Source organism: Micropterus dolomieu, linkage group LG19 (assembly GCF_021292245.1).
Source record: "Micropterus dolomieu isolate WLL.071019.BEF.003 ecotype Adirondacks linkage group LG19, ASM2129224v1, whole genome shotgun sequence".
Lineage (NCBI taxonomy): Eukaryota > Metazoa > Chordata > Actinopteri > Centrarchiformes > Centrarchidae > Micropterus > Micropterus dolomieu.
In genome coordinates, this window is record NC_060168.1 from 3430313 (window position 1) to 3442961 (window position 12649).

Genomic DNA, 12649 nt, shown 5'->3' on the forward strand with positions numbered 1-12649 from the left:
TACCATCAATAGTGCCTCCTGTGCTGCTTGAAGGAGGCCATTCTGGTGATTTAGGAGAAGGGGTGAGGGAGTAGAAGAGGGGGGAGTGTTTTTGTGTGGAAAAGAGACGCAGTAAGGGAAGGATGGCGGGCGGAGAGATTGTCTGGAGCGCACTGAGGAGAGAGCGCGCGCGCGCACACACACACACACACACACACACACACACACACACACAAGGACTCCATCCTTCTCTCTCTCTCTCTCGCTCTCTCACTCACTCTCGCACAGAGTGGGAGAAAGCTGCGCCTTTTCTTTGCTTAGACACACTCACTCATTCACCGGCGCGCACACACGGGGCAACGGGCATATGTTGGTTTATGCAACAGAGCGATCTGCAAGGACAGCGCCGCGGTTTGCTTTTGTGTGCTGTTCATTTCCAAAAAAAGGAAAGTTTACTTATATATTTATCCATTTATTTATTTATTTTGCAATCTATTTTGCGGAGTTTTTGCGGACAGTGAGCAGCGGCGGAGGATTTAACATGCCAGACGTCTGAGAATACATCTATCCCCAACCCCCGATTTTTTTCCACCTCTGTGGAAGTAATCGGCACACAGTGAGCGCACAGAAGATGGGGTCAAAAATGATCAAGTCCAAAGGAAATATTTTATCTTCGGCACTACTCAAACTACTGCTTTTGGTCGCGCTTATGCACGGCGCCAGTGGTAAGACTTTGAAATATAAAGTTTACGAGGAGCAGAAAGTGGGCACTGTTATTGCACGGTTAAAGGAGGATGTAGCCGGGGTTTTAGCCAAACTACCGAGCTCCCTGACCTTTCGGTTCCGCGCAATGCAAAGAGGGAGCACGCCGTTCCTGTCTGTCCGGGAGGAGGACGGGGAGATCAGCATTGGCACCAAAATCGACCGTGAAAAGCTCTGTGAGAAAAACCTGAACTGCTCGATTGAATTCGACGTGGTCACACTCCCGACCGAGTACCTGCAGCTGTTCCATGTGGAAGTGGAAGTGCTGGACATTAACGACAACTCTCCGCACTTCTCCCGTGCCATCGTCCCCATTGAGATCTCCGAGAGCGCATCCGTGGGGACACGCGTCCCGCTGGATGGCGCCGTGGATTCCGACGTCGGGGAGAACTCCTTGCACACATACTCCCTGACACCAAATAACTTCTTTAAGATCGACGTGAGGACCAGGACGGACGGGGCCAAGTACGCAGAGCTGGTGGTGATGAGGGATTTGGATCGGGAGGTGCAGTCCAGCTACCAGCTGCAGCTCGTGGCCTCGGATAATGGTGTGCCCCCAAAGTCTGGCTCCACTTTGCTCAAGATAAGTATCTCTGATTCTAACGACAACAGCCCAGCCTTTGATGAGCAAGCTTATATCATCAATTTGCTGGAAAACTCTCCCCTTGGGACTCTTATCATTGATTTAAATGCCACAGATCCAGACGAGGGCACTAATGGGAAAATAGTCTACTCTTTCAGCAGTCATGTCTCTCCAAAGATTCTGGAAACATTTAAGATAAACCCAGAAAATGGCCACATTACTCTTATTAAAAAAGTGGACTATGAAAGCACTGCTTCCTATGAGCTGGATGTTCAGGCTCAGGACATGGGCCCTAATTCCATTCCTGGACTTTGCAAAATTGTGGTGAAAGTGGTAGATGTGAATGACAACAAACCAGAGATAAACATAAACCTGATGACGCCCGGTAAAGAGGAAGTGGCCTACATTTCAGAGGGCGCCCCTGTGGACACCTTCATAGCTCTGGTGCGTGTTGACGACAGCGACACTGGGCTCAACGGCGAGGTGGTGTGCAGGCTGCACGGCCACGGCCACTTCAGACTCCAGAAGACCTACGAGAAAAACTACATGATCCTCACCAATGTCTCGCTGGACAGGGAGAAGAGGTCAGAGTACAGTCTGACGGTCATAGCTGAGGACAGGGGCTCCCCCAGCCTCTCCACCATTAAACACTTCACCGTTCAGGTGCTGGATGAAAACGACAACCCTCCATCCTTTGAGAAGAGCCGCTACGAGGTCTTTAAATCAGAGAACAACTCTCCGGGAGCCTACCTGATGACCGTGGTGGCCTCTGATCCAGATCTTGGCACCAATGGCCAGGTCACCTACACCGTTTTAGAAGCTCTGGTCCAGGGGAGCCCCATCTCCACCTACGTCACCATTGACCCTTCTAATGGTGCCATCTACGCCTTACGCAGCTTTGACCACGAAGACGTCAGCCGGATCACTTTCACAGTTCAGGCACGCGACGGGGGAAACCCAGTACTCTTAACCAACACCACCGTCCTGCTGACTGTTTTGGATGAAAATGACAACCCACCCATCATCCACTCCCCCTCCCTCCGGAATCACACCGCTGAGCTGCCGGTGTGGAAGTATGCATCACCAGGTCAGCTGATCACTGTCCTTAAAGTCACAGACCGCGACACCGGCGCCAATGGAGAGGTGAGCTGCGCCATCGTCGGTGGCAACGAGGATGGTCTGTTTGTGATGGACGCACGGCGATGTGAGCTCAGGACTAACGCCAGCCTGGAGCAGGCTCCACGGGACGTGATGGAGATCAGGGTGGAAGTGCAGGACAGGGGCACCAGTAGGCTGTCCACAGGGGCCCTCTTCAGACTCTCACTACAGGAGAATATGGACATCCTCCCCCCTCTCTACCCCACTGGCTCCAGCCAGGCCCCACTGGATCTCTCCCTCATCGTAATCATCTCTCTGGGTGCTGTTTGCGCTCTGCTGCTCATCGTCATGGTGATGTTCGCCACTGCCCGCTGCAGCCGTGAGAAGAAAGATCCCAGACACAACTACAACTGCCGCGTGGCGGAGAACAGTTACCAGAACCACCCCAAGAAGCCCACCAGGCAGATCCACAAGACGGACATCACCTTGGTCCCGACCGTCAATGGGACTCTGCCTGTCCGGGCCCACCCACGCTCCCCCTCCGCCTCCCCTACACCTGAGAGGGGTACCCTGGGGAGCAGGCAGAGCCATCATAGCCGGCAGTCCCTCAACAGCCTGGTGACCATCTCCTCCAATCATGTGCCAGAAAACTTTGCCCTGGAACTGGCCCATGCCACCCCTCCTGTAGAGGTAAGGCGATGGGATTCCAGTCCTTCCATGCTTGTAATTAGTTATCTTTAAACCTAGATGCTCATCATGACTGTTGTTTGTGCTAAATGCTTTATTGATTTTAGGAATTGATTATGCATCTGTTAAAACCAAAAGATAAAACACTTAATATTTCTGGATCATTCACGTTTTTTGTCTTATATTCAGTATTTTATTGGAATTTGTCCCTTGCTCCCATATTCTGTTACCTTTCATGTTTTTGTTAACCATCACATTTAGGAGCAAGTCACAAAGTCATGCCACCCCACTCCCCTAGCCTTTCCCCACAATGCCCTCCCCACCCACCCAACATTGTCTTGTGGCCTTGCTTGTTTTACTCCATTCATTTTCCCCTCTTCATTTTTTCCCTTTTATTTTTGTCTTTTTTCTTTCTTTTTTGTCTTTTTTTTTGTTCCTCTTGGGATTGTAGCAAGTCTCACAGCTTCTGTCCATGCTCCATCAGGGCCAGTACCAGCCACGACCAAGCTTCAGAGGCAACAAATACACCAGGAGCTACAGGTAATGCACACACACAAAATGACACTTTTAAATCCTTTATTGTCAGACATGGACAGAACTAAGGTCAAAATGAAGGGACACTCGTCTGTACACCTCTATAATATTATAGTAAAACATTTCCACTCGATATTGTCTGTTGTCAGTACTTTCACATAGTCCCTTATATCCATATCCAGTAGCTTTTTGGTTTAGAGTCAAACTGTATGCTCAATAACTTCACATTTGCATAATTTTATGTAAAACCTCCTCTGCAGCGCGCTCTCTGCCTCTCTGTGCACCTTATTATCCATCAGTACCACGGCAACAATGATTAGCCAGTCCACCATGAGAAATGTATCAAATATCTGTCTGCCCCCCTGTGCAGATACGCCCTGAATGAAATGGATAAGTTCAGTCTGAAGGACAGCGGGCGTGGAGACAGTGAAGCCGGGGACAGCGACTACGAACCTGGCAGGGAGTCACCCATGGATAGGCTCCTTGGTGAGGGCTTTACTGAGATATATGCCCCTGATGTCCAGCACAGAACGCATGCAGGTACACCCCTGGACCCCCATCCACAACACCCCACAGCCCTCCCTTCATATCCCATCATTCACGTCCTGTCTCCTTAGCATCTAGGCCTGAGTCCAAAGCGCAGTCTCTTCATCAGTTTTTACAGTGCAATTCAAGAAATCCTTATGTTGTATTGTAGGTTTCCAAAACATGTTATATTGTAGCTGCTAAATTTTACAGGACATTTTTGAGCAATGATTGAACAATTATTCATTATTGATTAATCTGACGATTACTTTGTCAAATAATGAATTACTAGATTACTTTGGAAATCTCAGAAAATAATGATAAATGCCCAGTTCCAAACCCCAAAATTTCCTACATGTTACATTTCGTATCATGTAAAATGGAGAAAAGCAGGACATCTTGACGTTTGCTGGAACCAGCAAATATTTTTTACTTGAATTGTTGCCAATTAGTTGTCGGTCAATTGACTAATTGAGTAATCAACTTATCGTTCAGCTCTAAAAAAAAATAACAGGATACATCTGCTCAGAATAGTTAATTAGTCCATCCATGTCACTAACTGGTTTCTTTAATCTTACAATATGGCTCAACTGGGCTAAACCAGAGTTTCTCAACCTTGGGGTAGCAACACCATCTAGAGGTCACCTGGTGAGTACAGACTAAGGCAGATTGCTTAGACTTATTGATGTTGAAGTGTGCAATATAGTTTTAATAAAGTAATTTTTAATTAGAAATCTTAAAGGATATCATCCTTTAAGCTGCTTTATGTACGATGAAAGAGTCCGTCCTACTATCCATACTGGACCTGAAGTGGTCCCTCTTGAGACTGTAACTTGGAGTTTCCTGGACTGTGTCCCTGGACATAAAGAGCGGGTCTCATACAGGTTATCATTAACTTTGAAAGATACCCACTTGCTATCACTCAGACTGCTAAAGTCTCACATTGGCTGCACCAGAACTTAAGAATGCATTTTATACAGAATGAGGACTGTGGAATTTGTCCCTCATCACTGGTGGAGTCAATCATCACGAGATCACTTTCAGGGCCACTGACCAAATTAACATTAAGACAAACTAATCTTTTAATTTCTGTATAATTACATGTGGAGCTTCCTGCATACTCAAAACAGAATGCAATAGGATGCCATACACAAATCCACATGACCGAGTAACATGCCAATTGCTGAGATCATTAGAATTTTGTGACCTATCATCAGGCCCCAACAGGTTGAGAAACCCTGGGTTGAGACATAGCGCCACAACTCACTATTCACCTGCTTTCGGTTTGCAAAACACTGCAATTTCTGCATGCTTTTTTGTTCTGCATTACAAGTGGATGCATGTGCATTGGCCCCGGAGGTTTGTGAATGATGCTGTACATACTCCACCACCAAGTTTCATCTCAGTGTCACTAAGTTCTTGAGATATCTCTCCAGATAGCTCAACTGATCCTCCTTTACCGTCACCCATCTCTTCTCCCTACTGTCACACTGCACGGAGTTTCCCCTCCTCTCCACAGTCGAGTTAAAAAGGAAGAACACTCGTTGAATGTTGATTGACCCCTACTGACTTTAAAATATTACCCACCTAGCATCAAATATCGGGCAAGTTTTACTGACTAGCTGTGGTGGAAACACTTGGTCAGACACTCTAAAATTCCTCCGTCCCTCAGCTTGTCCTAACTAACGTCACACAGGTTTGCAAGCCGCCGCAGCTTCTTTTATCACTCCATCCGTCTCCTCCCAGCGCTCCCGCCCCTTTCCAGCCAGCTTCCCACACAGCCATCACTCGACACTGCATTTGAGCAACATCCCAATTAAAGTCGACCCAGACGGGCAGACAATCTCATCACTAACACCTCCTCCCTCCCTCCCTTCCTCCCTTCATAGCTTTGTGCAGGAGCTCAGCTCGTTAGTCATTCTCCTTTTTTCCCACCTTCAAGCCTTTACGTTCAGCCATCCAAACTGAAGCCCTCGTGCTTCTGTGATGAAAAGGAGGCATTTAATTGGCATGTGACGAATAGTTGCTATGGAGTCGGCACAGAGTTGCACTCGTGATTAAGCCCCGGAGAGCATAATTACATCTCAAATCTCACCTTTCTACCTCTGTATGTTCAGCCTGCCTCCCGCCCCCGTGTCCACTGCAGCATGGGTGATTTCACGCAGTGTTTAGTCAGTTCCCTGTCATTATGGCTGGATATGGTAGCCCTCCCCGCTCAAGGGAGAAACTGTTTGTAGCCTGTCTAGGTACACAGACAAGATTGTATACAGTATATTACCAGGGAATGCACCTTCAGGCTTAAAACACTGCAAAACCATACTTAAATGCCTGAAGAACCCTTTCAGAAAACTAAGGAAGTTCTCCAAAACAACAGGATTAAAATAAATGTATGAAAACTAATTTGCTTATTAAAAAAACAGCAAGCTTTTTTGGGAAATAAACTTCTAAACACGTTCTCTCTGACATTGAGATGAGAACATCAGTACCACTCTCACGTCTGTGTGTGTTAGGTACAGAGCTGGAGTCAGGATGTGGTTTGGCTTAGCTTAGCACAAAGACAGAAGCAGAGGGGAACTGCTAGCCTGGCTCTGTCCAAACTTCAGAAAGCAGAATCTCTCAACCCATGCCATAGCCAGAGATATAGAGAGCAGTACTGGGTGGATGGATAAAATGTTTTTTTCTTCACTCAGACAGAACCAATTCTTATTCCCCCTCTTCCAGCCTGTATGCTAAGCTAGACATACCCTCAAACCCCATACTAACATATACATGAGATTGACATCAACCTTCTCATCTCACTCTTGAAAATTAAATGCATTAACCTATTTCCCGAAATGTTAAAGAATTCCTTTTACAAATCTGGGGGTATTTGGACTCTTCATAGCATAAAGGTCCAGGAGCCTCACCAAAAACCCCTTGACAAACCCACTGTTTAAAATGGCATCACACTTGAAATTTAAGACATTTTTCAGACCGAACGTCTCCTGCTTCGTCAGTGTTACAGATAGAAGTGGACCTCTTATCCACAGTCACTGATGTACAGAAGGTCAGATTGCTGTGAACATTTTGTCTGTGATAACCTGAAAAATATTCAGTCAGCCTGACCCCATTCTCTTTGCATACTGAATGAACAGTGTTGTCACATACAGGCAGGCGTGACGGATTGCACGTACTGTACATACAGTGAAGGCTTTTTTCCCTTATAAATTGGTTAAAGGAGCACTCCAACAATTTTACATGTCAAAGTCTGTAAAGCCTGTGTCACAAGTTGGGTGCGTGGAGTTTGAAAGATGTGGGCAATTACCAGGCAGTGAGTGCTGTTGAGTTGCATTAAGGGAAGCGCAGGATCCAATGTTAATGGAGCTTGAACAAAGGTTCTAAAAGTCAGGCTATCTCGCCCCACCCACACTTTTTGCTTGCTCAATTTTGACCATTCTTGTTTTAATCTTTCTCCCACAACCCCTCAAACGTCATGGAACTGCAATACTAAATCGTTGGCATGTCCCTTTGAATCTGTCCTCACAGTGTAGTCTACATCTCACTGCCAACAGTCCTCGTCTTCCCCTCTGCTCAGTGGATAACAACACCCTCCTGCAGCTTCTTATCAGAGCTAATAGTAGAAATTGATTTCTGATATAATTCGATAAAAGAAAAGCTCCTAAGTAAACAAGCACATAATTGGCAGCGAGCCATGTAGAGTTCTGAATAAAACTAGTTTGATAACTTAATTGGCAAGTAAATCAGTCAGTAAGTCAGCTAAACTGACATTACAGTCAGTTAGACAGGCAGGCAGTCTTTCAGTTAATGTTTGCCTAACACGTTCTTTTTTTCATTTTTACACAAAAATCAGTTGGGTTAAATCTTTCATTTTTCCCCTTTCATCAGCAGGGCAACCAATCTGCTGCTGCCCCCGCACTGTTTTTTTCCCCCTTCCAGTGCTCCAGTGCAAATGCACTTTTCATCTGCTCTAAGATGTATTATAAATGTTCCTTTCATGTTAATGAGGGGATAATGAAGTCCCTCAATAGTACGACTGAAAAGCGCCACACTCCTTTAATGAAGGCTTTAAGTTGGCATATTTGATTTGTCTAATTTATTCTTCAGAGATTTTCTATTTGAAGATTTAATATTGAAAAGATCGACTTGAAAGGGAAAAATGCAGGGCTTTTATGGGAGTTATTTTGAATGGGTAATAGGCATTGATCGGCCTTGCTGAATTGTCTCTCCGTTGTAAACACATTTGAAGGTACTCTAGCAGGCAGTGCTCCTGCAAGTTTCCAGAGACTCTTTTAGTATTATCTGCAAGATACATATAATATAAACACTATGGTGTATGTGACCACTCTCTTAGATATAAGGAACATGATAACCTAGGACTGTATGTTCAAAATGTCAACTTAAAATAAATAAATAATAAAAATAGCCTACTTTTAAGTGCTGACAATGTATTTTTAAGAATGTTAGCCTGAGCAGTAGGATACTTGTCCTAGCTCAAAAGACCAAACCTGGTCCACCAAATATGGAGATCCATTATTTTCACTGGACAGTGACAGGAGTCTTTTTGGGTTTTATGACAATTTAAATCGGAGAGAATGTCTACTTACAGTTCTTGTCACAAGCTGTCACTTTCTTTACTTATATACTTGTGTAAGCTGTTGTTGTGTCATTGTAATCGCACATCTTTGGGTTTTGGACAATTTGGTTGGACAAAACAATACATAGGAAGACGTCAATTTTTGCTCTTGGACCTTGTGGTGTTTTAACTTTTGATAGACTAAATTATTTATTGACACAAAGAGCAATAATACAGTGCCAGTCCAGAGTTTTCCCCCTTTCAACACCAATGAGAAGGGCTGGGTATAATTCAGCTCTTTGATACTGGTAGAAACTGGGTCTAAACACAAGCAAAGAACTTTACCTGAATAAAAAGTCTTAAATTGACAGAATTGTGATTAAAGTCAGGAACTATCTGATCAAAGAATAGTTACAATAGAGTAAGAATCTGACCAGATATTCAGTGCGAGCATTCAGTACTTTGTCATTTTAATACTCGACGCCAACATTTTGGTTGGTATGAAAAACAAACTGAGGACTCTGACTACAGTGACTACATGTGCAGCTCAGGATTCCTGATTACTCATGAGTATTTCTGTCTTTCTTCTCAGCTATGAGGCTATGCACAGAGGAGTGTCGTGTCCTGGGTCACTCAGATCAGTGCTGGATGCCCCCTCTGGCCTCCCCAGCCTCGTCCTCCTCCGACTACCGCAGCAACCTCTACATCCCTGGGGAAGAAGCCCGCCAAGCCACCGACCTCTCCCAGGAAAAGACCCCCCAGCCCTGCTCTGACACTGGCCCCGCCCGGAACCAGAGCTTCTCCACTTTTGGCAAGGACCTGGGCGGTGAGGATGGTGGCGAAGAGGAGGGGGGAGAGGGCAGTCAGGGCGAAGCCAGAGATGAAGACCTGTGCGGGACCACATCATTGCTGTCAGAGATGAGCAGTGTGTTCCAACGGTTGCTACCCCAGGGTCTGGACTCGTACGTCCAGGTCAATGAGAACCAGAAGGGAACTAGTCTGAGCGGGGTGGGCGTTCCCATGAGTGGATCTTTAGATCGCAGAAGGGGCCATCTACCAGGCAAGCCTAACCCCTCTGTTCACCAGCAGGGCGTGGCAGCCTGGGCAGCCAACACCCACTTCCAGAACCCAGGCAGCAGCATCGGCCCCTCTGGCCACCACCAGGCTGGCAGCTACCACACCCTGAAACCCAGCACCAAGCTCGGCTCCCAGAGCAGCAGCCACAAGGGCCTGCAAGCGCCCAAAAACAGCCCCCAAAACAGCGGCCACACCCCCAAAACTCACAGCAGCCCCATGCTCACGGCACTGGTCAGCCCCACTATGGTCCAGCCTTTGCCGCCCACGGTGCCAGTGTCGGTGCCACTCCCCGGGCCCTCGTCCAAGTGGTTGCCGGCCATGGAAGAGATCCCAGAGAACTACGAAGAGGACGATTTTGACTCAGTGCTCAGCCACCTTCAGGGCAAACGCAGTGACAGCCGACACGAGCTGGTAGACGCCAGCGAACTGGTGGCTGAGATCAACAAACTCTTACAGGATGTCCGACAGAGCTAGACTTCCTGTTTCTAATCCTCTTTATTTATTCACCACTCACTGACTGCTTCCTTTACTTCAGAATAAAAGTGAGGGACAGAAAGAAGGTCAGAAGAAAATCTGAAGTAAAAACAGACGGAAAATAAGACTTGCAGTTGTCTTTAAAGTTACATTTCTAATGTAATAATTGTGTTTTGTGAATGCTAAATATCCCAAAAAAATTGTTTGTAATTGCTGATTTGGTACACAATGTACACTATGTGACTGTATTTATCTTTGTATTTTAAAAATACATTTGTATACTTATATTTATAAAAAAAAAAGTGTATATAAACTTAATCAGAAGTCTATTTTTATATTTTAAATGCATGTTGAGTACAAAAGCGTTGAATCAAGACTTTGACATGCGATCGACATTCTACATATTTAAATTGTCTTTTTTATTGTGATTCTTTTTTATTTGTCACTATGAAATACGTATATACATGAATATATAAATGGACACTTGTCTTTGTGGATTATTGTGGGGCAGGCGCTACACAAATAAAAAACAATAATACATAAGTATATTCGAGTGTCTGTGTGTTAAGTTTTTATAAGTTTTGTTGAGAGGGTTCTATTTTATGTACTTTAGAAAAGTGACTAAATACTGTGAATAAAAAAAGTGAAGTAAGACGTGAAATAATATATAAAAAGTAAAACCGTTCCAGTAAATAATCATTACAAATACAGGCCGGATTCAATGCTACATAAATAAAGATTAAATGTTGTCTATTAACTGATCAACAGAAAATCAAGGCAAGTTTATTTGTATAGTACATTTCAACAACAAGGTAATTCAAAGTGCTCTACATAAAACATAACAGCAACAGGGAAATATAAAAAGTTTAAAAGCAACATAGGGAAATTGAAAAAATATACATTAAAATATAATAAAAGTTACAGTGCAGTCTATAATCAGGGTTAAAATAGTTAAATGGAAAATAAAAACAGGCTGAGGGGTTGAGCAAATAACTGAGTTACAATTATTCTGAAAAGAGAATAAACAGAAGTACACTTAATCTACTCTCTATAGCTAGTCTGTACTCGGGTCCAAAGCAATCTTCGGGTCCACTGAAACTCCAAAAACCCTCGGACACTACAGAGAAACCAGGACATGTCTGTCCGCAGGCCACTTTGATCAAGTTATACTCTGGACCCAACTGCGTGTTTACAAGTGGACAGAGGTTCCTGCAAATCACTGAGGCGTGAGATTTAAGACCACTTCCTTCACTCTGTTCAATCTCACTCTCATTATCTTATTTTAAAAGAACTGACAGTTTCAGCAGACCTGCAGTTATCTGGGAGTTTGTTCCAGATATACGGAGCATAATAACTGAATGCTGCTCTCCTTGTTTAGATTTGACTCTGGGGACAGAAAGCAGACCTGATCCCAGAAGACCTGAGAGGTCTGGATGGTTCATAATAAAGCAGAAGATCAGAAATGTATTTTGGCCCTAAACCATTTAGTGCTTTATAAACTAACAGCAGGATTTTGAAATCAATTCTTTGACATACAGGAAGCCAATGTAAAGACCTCAGAACTGGAGTGATGTGATCCACCTTTTTGGTCTTAGTGAGGACTCGAGCAGCAGCGTTCTGAATCAGCTGCAGCTGTCTGATGGATTTCTTAGGGAGCCCTGTAAAGACACCGTTATTAAATGAATTAAATGAATTGACAACCATTTAGACAATCAGTTAATTGTCATTCATCAAAATGAGGACATTTTAAAAATATGACGCATTTTCTGGTTCTGGCTTCTCAAATATCAGGATTTGCTGCTCTGGGAACTTGTAATAGGCTTTTTTTTTCCACATTCACATTTTGTAGACAAAACATATAGCAGAATGTATAATGACAGGTGATTGAAAATAGTCATTAGCTGCAGCCCTACTCTTGTTTACTGAAAATTGTCTGGTCAGTACCATGTCATGTGATGTCCTCTCTAAACTCATAAAGCTTAAAAAGATAGAATGATAGTCCATGAAAACACTGTGGATAAACAGTACAGGCAGGTTTACTCCTCACTAAACCCATCACAAGTCTTCATCTCCACATCAGCAAATTTGGGTCCTTGTCAGTGTTTGCAATTTGTGCGACATGCCCCTGCTCATATGAGAAAGCTTTGATGCATTTCCACAAACGCTAAATTACTCGATGCAGCCAGGATTGTTGTCTCGGCCCAGAAAAACACAGATATACTGCATTCTGTCAGCAAAACCAGAGCAACTTGAAATCACAAAACAAAAGGATCAAACTTGGATGTGCGGCGGCTAATGGGAGAAATGTGCTGTTGAGGCGGATGGAAATAGCTGCTGTGAAGAGACACAGAGAGGTG

The 12649-nt window shown here is 44.5% G+C and overlaps 1 protein-coding gene across 3 annotated transcripts; it reads left to right on the plus strand.

Moving 5' to 3' along the window:
• The first annotated feature begins 294 nt into the window (after positions 1 to 294).
• On the plus strand, positions 295 to 10838 carry pcdh18b (protocadherin 18b). Of its 3 annotated transcripts, none has more exons than XM_046031424.1 (4): positions 295 to 3112; positions 3561 to 3649; positions 4014 to 4183; positions 9334 to 10838. In XM_046031424.1, the coding sequence occupies exons 1-4, from the start codon at positions 611 to 613 to the stop codon at positions 10290 to 10292; spliced, it is 3720 nt and encodes a 1239-aa protein (XP_045887380.1). In that variant the 5' UTR covers positions 295 to 610; the 3' UTR covers positions 10293 to 10838. The 3 variants fall into 3 exon arrangements, with proteins under 3 accessions (XP_045887380.1, XP_045887383.1, XP_045887382.1); XM_046031427.1 differs by having other exon boundaries at positions 4014 to 4129; XM_046031426.1 differs by having other exon boundaries at positions 3594 to 3649.
• The last annotated feature ends 1811 nt before the right edge of the window (positions 10839 to 12649 follow it).

Bases quoted from the DNA above. Each gene is read 5' to 3' on its own strand.
- pcdh18b (XM_046031424.1), top strand. From the start codon at position 611: ATGGGGTCAAAAATGATCAAGTCCAAAGGAAATATTTTATCTTCGGCA. The intron at 3,113-3,560 runs GTAAGGCGATGG...TTGGGATTGTAG, and splicing joins ATGCCACCCCTCCTGTAGAG to CAAGTCTCACAGCTTCTGTC. The intron at 3,650-4,013 runs GTAATGCACACA...CCCCCTGTGCAG, and splicing joins AAATACACCAGGAGCTACAG to ATACGCCCTGAATGAAATGG.